This window comes from Paramacrobiotus metropolitanus, unplaced genomic scaffold (genome assembly GCF_019649055.1).
Source record: "Paramacrobiotus metropolitanus isolate TYO unplaced genomic scaffold, Prichtersi_v1.0 Parri_scaffold0000009, whole genome shotgun sequence".
Classification (NCBI taxonomy): domain Eukaryota; kingdom Metazoa; phylum Tardigrada; class Eutardigrada; order Parachela; family Macrobiotidae; genus Paramacrobiotus; species Paramacrobiotus metropolitanus.
In genome coordinates this window covers 742,223-749,907 of record NW_026570229.1, presented here as the reverse complement: position 1 = coordinate 749,907, position 7,685 = coordinate 742,223, and the positions used below count along the sequence as shown (strand labels likewise).

The window sequence follows — 7,685 nt, the reverse complement described above, 5'->3', positions numbered from 1 at the left end:
GACAGATCGCTTCCGGTCTGCCATTGTACACGATAGTGCAAATAAACCAACAAAATTATACCGTGTTCTACACACCACGGCTGCAATCACCAACTTAAAATGAAATGAAAAATTCGAAGTTTTAACGTCAAGTGCCACTCGACTGTGCACGATACACTGTACTCTGTTGTTAGGCCGAAAACTGTACAATCCAAACGTAACTGGCGTTGTGTGGTAGTCGTGCTATGCACTAGCTTTATTTCCAGTTTAGTTCGTATTTTCGTGATTTAATTCTGATTTCCTACATGTACAAGCGAAGGGAAAACCACACGACCTTTTCTGATTTTTATTGATTTTTTTGGATTTTACTTTTCATTACTTTAGGGTCCCTGAGGTAGGCTGTACGTGGTTAATCCTTCACCGGGACGACGGTCTGACCCGGATTTTCGTTTACACAGATAACACACAACGACAAATTACACATGGCACTGTGCAACATGAACTGCAACTGGCCCATTTACACTAGTAAAAGGAAACAAAAAAGGCAAAAATAAAAATAATAAGAAAATCAAATCACAGTAATGCAACAAATCAACAAGATCAGATCAACAAGAGAAATTCAAATGCGCATCAGGTCACAACAATTAACACAAGGACACTGAAGGTTACTTGCCAGCAGAGGGCGCCAATGAAAATAATCCGGTTTGGCCAGAATTACTGGAAGCTGCATCCAGACGCTTGCTCACTTCCACGGCCATCAGGCGACGCTTCTCCATCTCTGACTCACGCAAACTCTTCTGAAGAATGTCCTGGTCTGCGACGAAATTCGGCACAAAATCATGGCTTGGCTTGCCCACACGGTCACGCGATGCGGAGCGATCACGCACAGGAGCACTCGCTGGTACGGCAAACGATTCTACGCCAGGCGGCAAACCCGGATACTGCACTGGTTGCACTGGCTGCGCATTCACAACGGAAACAACGACTGGCGCAGGCGCTACAACAGAATTCACAGGCGCAACAGAGTTTACGATTGCAACCGAACCTGGTAGATGCTGATCAGCATTAGGAGCAACGGGGACAGCCGCGACCACAGGTCCGTGATGCTGGTTTTCAGGCGGTGGAATCGACTTCGCAAGGTCCTGGGCATCGATCTCCATAGGGAGGCCGGGATGCGCCACGCGGACAACTGAATCGTTAGGTCCAGCAGGAGCCTCAACAGGCATCTGTTGCCCCAGGGGTCGGCTTCCACGCTGCCAAGCAGGTGCGTCACGACGGAGATTTTCGCCTCTGTACACTCGCACATGGTTAGGGCGACGCGCGCGAAATCCGCCACGGAAACCGCCACGGTGGCTCCCTCCACGAAATCCGTATCCATACTGTTGTTGCTGCTGATTTAACTGTGATGTTTGAAAAACTGCGTCCACCAGCTTTTCGAAAGCTCGATTCGGATCAATGGGCGGCATTACATCACACACACGCAACTACAGTGACCTTACACTCAGAAGAAACGAAAAGAGTAATAGTTTACTCGGCAAAACTGTAACGATACACCGGTATGGCGCAGCAACGTAAAAAGTGCAAAGGAGGAAATGAAAAATGCACTGAAAATTTTACCGCACGTGGCATGCTTATATACCTGCCGAATTCTGAATTTGCATTACGCCGGTAACTGTGGAAACTTCCTGAACAGTTCGACCAATCAGAGCGCGTCTCTAAAGCTCTTTTAATTCCCAAAATCGGTTACGTCACGAGCGACTACATTTTACTTCCGCATGATAAAATATTAGACCAGGCACACGACTAACAAAAGATCAACGATCGGCGACTTCAAAAATAAAATTCTACTGAAAATAAAATTATTGAACTCCACACAGATCCAAAAAGACAAGCGAGACTGTGAACAACGCAGCAGTTCTACAAATAATAAGAACCCCGCAAAACTGAATAAAAGATGCGCATAATGAACAACAAAGCTAGCACGAATGAAAAAAATAATAATAACAACTGTGCCCGAATTAAACTTTAATGAAGATTGACGGCACAAAGGGATTCAACGGAAACATCCCCTTGTTGTCGACAATGGAGCTCGGCGCCGGCGTCGGCTGTCCAACTTCCAGTTCTGCAGAATGCGGTTCTTCTGCCTGTGGAGCTATGTCAACAGCTGCTGGCTGCACCAAAACAACTTCAACTGGCACAGACGCCGAAACATGCACAGCTTCGACGGCAACCAATTCCTGTTGCACAGCGGCAGCGATAGGCTGTTGGATACTTCCATCTGCATTGTCGTCATGCTGCTCCGTTTCCAATTTTTCCAGCTCTTCCATGTCAAAATCTGGCAGCTCATCATTGTCTGGCTGCGCCGCGTCCACGATAGCCACTAAATCCGCGATATCCGCTTCGTCCATCGCGATTTCTGCCGCTGATGGCTTCGGAATTACAGGCGGATACTCCAAGTCTGGAATCGGCGCCTTCTCGTCGTCACTCCAGTGAATTAATGACTCTTCAAACTCCATCAACTCATTTTCCGTTTCAGTGCCCGGTTCATGTTCATCATCAGTTAATTTCACTGGCTTGACAACGTTGACAACAGCTGTTTCCGGCTGATACAAACTCAGTGCAGAAGTCGTTGGCTGATGTTCATTGCCGTCTTCCGCCTCCATTTCTTCAAACTTGCGTTTCATGCTACCGATCAAATTGAAACGGACTTTGCGCTGAGCATGGGCGCGCTGCAGTCGCTCCCATTCGGCGCGAGTCTCCATACTTGTGTCTGAAGTATCCGATGTGCCCGTCGTACCACTGGTGTTCGCATCAATGGTATCTTCCACGTCAGACTTTTCACCATCGGCTTCGGCGCCCGAATCCTCAGCACTTCCGGTCTCATTCTCCAGTACAGACTCTACGGCTTTCTCTCTGTCAGCGGCCGCGTCCGCGTGCTGCTTCTCCAAATCTTTTAAAACAACAACAAAGGCAGGATTCAAATATATGTATTGCCTCCTCAATTCATAAGCAATTTCAACGGGGAGTTTAGTTGTGAATTTCCACAGATCAAACCGATTCATAATTTTGCCATCAATAAATAAAAACTTGGAAAGCCAGAGGCGGTCGTAGTGCTCACCATCTTTGGCCACCGATGAGTGATACGCTGCAGTAATCACTGCATCATCCCTCTGTTTTGCCACGGCCAAGTCCGGGAATTTCTGAATCACAGTGTCGACCGACGAGGGTTCCGTGTCCGTGTCCTCGCGACCAATACCAACAGCGTTCAAAACAGGATTGCGGCTACGCACAACTGGTCGTTCAGGCACACCAGTACGTCGTGCAAACCCAGGACGGATCGGGCGCGGTAGTGGTTTCGCTACAGAACCAATGCGCTATCTTAAACACTTAAATATTCTAACTTTTAAAGACACCCGAGGTATGCCATGTCGTAAAATAAAAATAAAATCGTAAAATAGCTAAGATTTTAATGTTGCTACCAGAGAATATGGAACGCGTAACTACCGGAAATTTTAATCTGATCTTAAAAGATTCTACCTGCAGCCTCGCCTTCCGAGTCGCTTGTCTCAGAAAAGTGTACTTCTCCCACCAGACGAATACGCAGGTTGATCTTGGCAGGCGGCGTACTGCTGTTAGAACTGGATGAAGACGGCTGCGCATTACGCCAGTACGTCTGTTCCGGTGTGGCGGTAAAAGATCCGCGCCGTGCATTTCCACGAACTACAGCCTGACGCTCTTCAGCGGCCGATGTAGACGGCTGACAGTCAGCTGCATTGGCTGCTACAGTATCCCGTGGACCGAAAGATGTCGGATTCGCATGCGATCGGGTAACGCGTCCTGACTGGAGATCTGCGGAAGATCCTGGTCTGTATCCAAAAGGATGCTCCGTACGCAAGTGAATACCCAGAGCACGCTGCTCTCTCGTCGGAATGATAACAACCGGCGGAGTAGGAGCAGGTGCTCGCTCCGGAAATTCGGGCGAGTGTTCGCGAGACATCGTGAAACGAAGGGAAATGGGCAACGATCCCATATACAATGTAAATTCCAAGGCTTAAAATACTAAAGTGGCGAACCCGAAAATTTTAACTTGCAAAATTTCGCCGGCCATGTGCTCGATAGGACTGCACAAACCGTAAAGTCACGTAAGCATCATTCAACAGCGGTTGCCTGACGACAGGCACAATTTCCGGTGCGTAAATACAGTACTAAATTCACTTATTCCAAACTACTGGAACTCATTTCCGGTAGTTTTTATGGATCATAAAATTCTTTTTAGTCTAAATTATAATATTTTAATGTTTAGAAGACGGGAAACTACCAATTCATAGTTTCCAGATCAATCAAAGAGCGGGTACCCGCATGGGCACATACAGGCTGGGATACATTCGGTTTCTGACCGTAACTGCCTTTTAACGGGTGTTCAGCATACGACAGCATGCCGAATAGGAGTTCGCTGAATTTCGAATTTTAACAGCTGAGTTTCGCGAACTCATCAGCTGTGCTCGTCTTTTCCTCTCTCGTTTCTCGTGCTATTTGTCTGTCGTGTTCTGTTTATTTCCGTTTCTTATTATTACTTATTTATTTATCCTATTTATATCAGCGCAATGTATTGCTTAGGAGCTCCTGTCCCTGGAGATCAGCAAGGATCGCGCCGTCTCTGCAAAGATCTCAAAGGCATGATGGACGCCCCGCTGGATCTTGAAGAAACGAAGAAAATCCGACGTGACGACGCTTTGAAAGTCGCTGTCCAAGTTCGGTTATTAGATGCCTTCATAAAGGACGAACTCGTGGATGTGAAATCCATGGAGGATTTCCTGTGTACTCTTCACCCGGATTTCACCACACCGCGAGTGAAATTGTATATCGAAAACGCTCTGTCAACCGGATTTCTCCTCAAACAGCTGAATGATGATGGCCGCTTTGTGTTACGTGAAGCTGAACGCCTGCGCAGTGAACGACAAACGATGACAATCGACACTGCTCACCGTCTACGTGCTGCCATTTCGGGAATTCTGCTGGAAGCTGGGCACGGGCTGACGCGTATCGAACTTCTCGTCTGGCTGAAACAGACGTACGCCGTCAAACTGCAGTATTTCCGTAGTGATTTCCGCCGTGCTCTAATGTTTATGTTAAAGAAAGGATGCGTACGGACCAGCAATGGGACGCTGTTTATTCATCCCTGCGTGGATGACAAGTTACGAGCGATTCGTGTCGGAGAGCTATCATCGGAGCTAGGCCGTACTTTAAGTGAGTTGTTAGTTTTCATCCAATAATTTAATCACCCAATCTTTACTAATATATGAGTCCGTGCAATTTTCATATTTACTGACGCATTAATTCACCCGCCATTTTGCTAATCAGCACATCATTATCCTAATTTTAATTTTTAAATGTGTTGCAGATGTTCGTATGCAGGCGCACCAAACCGACTGCGCTGGTGGGTGTAAAGGGTTTGGCAACTTGGCCGTCGCCAGCGTGGGCTTCATCGGCGCGGACGCCGCTGAAATCGTGGGGGGCGCTGTGAAGAAAGCGCGAAACGAGCAACCGTGTTTCCTGGCTGGTACAATGGGTATGATCAACGCGGACTCAGATCCTACAATTAAAGCGAAGCCCGGTCCGCTGCACTTTGGTTGTTCTTCTGCTGACCGCGTTTCCCTAATGCCACGCCGATCTACACGCGCAAAGACTGAAGGTCCAACATTCAGTGAAATCATTCGAAAGGATTGCGTTCAGACAGGCAAGGTTCTGAACGCTATTGCCGACTCGTTGCGCGATAATATTACTCGCGCAGATCGCTCGATCGCCAAGCTGAAGAAACGAATGGCAGATCACGAGAAGGAGAAGGACTCTATCAAGGCCGCTCTTTGTTCTCCATCTGATCTTAATTAAGACCGTGAATTCAATTCTTCGTGAATTTCAACATTCTCATCACCCATTGTTTGCGTTGTTAATAATTGTTACACAATGTTATCCGCAGAATTATTATTGTTAAACCCACTTGTTGCTTGTTGATTAATTGTTAATAATCTCCGGAAAAATTGATCTTGTTGTTTAATTATACTGTGCATTTCAAGAGATTAACAGAGGATTTTGTTGTTGATAGATTCCTTCTGCAAATTCAGTCTGACGGCCGGTTATGAAGTTGAATTAAATTAAGTAACGTATTTAGCCGTAGTTCTGCTCTATAGTTCCATCTGCATAATTCACCAAGGCAGTTTCCGAATTTCTTAGGTGAATCAAAAATTAATTAAAATAATAAAGAGCCAAAAAGAAGTTTTTCTATAATTAATTCGGCAACTTATTTGCAAAATCTCGTCCTCGCAGGAGGTTAGATCACGTGATCTGGAAATACTGCGGTAACTAGTCTACGACTCGGCCACTACGGGCATTCATAATTTCAACACTTTTAAAATTCCCCGTAAACGTCATGTCAACTATTAAAACCATAGAAGAATAAAAATAAGGATTAATTTACCAAATTCTTGCCACACAGGTGTATTGAACTAGCAACCTTCACTCAAGATGCTCAAACCAATGTACAGTTGACCACTGCGGCTTTCATGATTTCTATTAAAAATTTCAACGTCGAAATTAGTACGAGATATATTCCCACGTAAAAACAACGAAAAATTAAGGTTCACTTCAGAAAATGTCTCCTGTTATGGGTATCGAACTAGTGACCTTCCCGCGCATTGATAAATTTCCTAACCACTGCGCTACTACAATTATCAGTGTTTCCCCGGGGAAAAATAGCACAGTAATTAGTGCAATAATATTCCCCTGTAATGGTGACAAAAAGTAAGGTTCCTTTACAAAATATTCTCCCGGTGTGGTAATCGAACTTGGGGCCTAGATGCTAAGTAACGCCTTACTAGCCACTGAGCCACTACGGCATTCTTGGTTTAAAATTTTAATTGTGTCACTATGATTGTATTCGTAGCTGATTCAGCGTAAAAATCGTTAAAAATGAAATTCTAATTGCAAAATTCATTTCCTTAGCAGGGTTAGAACCTTGAACCAGTGGGACAGCACTGTCACAAGCTAGCCCATACGCTACCGTTTTAATTAGTGGTTGAATCAATTTAATGATCCATCAGGTGGTGCCATGTCGTAAACTGTAACTCAGTGTACGTGGTATGCTATTCACGCGGCAGTCAGATCTTATTTTCGCAAGTTGCCTACGCTGGGGGTTTGCAAGCCACTACGTTCTGTAATTTCCAAATGCGTTTGCCATGACGACTCCGTAAATTTAATTTACATCCGCATACCGTATAATACTTCAATACTTTGATAAAATTCTAACGAAAGCGCAATCACTCTACTGGTTGAATCCCAACCAAGCAATTAAAATCTGGAAGATTCTCTCTAAAATGTATAAAACGAAATTAACTGAATAAACCAAGGACAGAAACCAAGATAAATTCATCTACAAAACCATAAAATTATGTACATAGTGGCGTGAAGACCTGGGCCATTTAATAATAAACAAAATTGAATCCGTTATAAGTTGGCATCCAATCTAAACCAGAACCGCGCGGAGTCCACGCGTCACAATACGGTCCGCGTCCACACAAGATCCGATTGTACTCCTCCCAGTACTGGCGTCGAGCCATGCGAATGAACTTCTCGTAAGTCAGCTTGGTCAGCTGCTCTGGAGTGAGGTGCGCTGTGTACTTCACATGCCACTTGGGCAAAAGCTGATTGTT

The 7,685-nt window shown here is 45.3% G+C and overlaps 1 protein-coding gene across 1 annotated transcript; it reads right to left on the bottom strand.

Moving 5' to 3' along the window:
• Positions 1–1,997: 1,997 nt before the first annotated feature.
• Positions 1,998–3,976, bottom strand: LOC129582909 (nucleolar protein dao-5-like). The gene is made up of 3 exons (XM_055474538.1): positions 3,517–3,976; positions 3,098–3,337; positions 1,998–2,929 (listed from the first exon to the last, which is right to left on the bottom strand). The coding sequence occupies exons 1-3, from the start codon at positions 3,974–3,976 to the stop codon at positions 1,998–2,000; spliced, it is 1,632 nt and encodes a 543-aa protein (XP_055330513.1).
• Between the last annotated feature and the right edge of the window lie 3,709 nt (positions 3,977–7,685).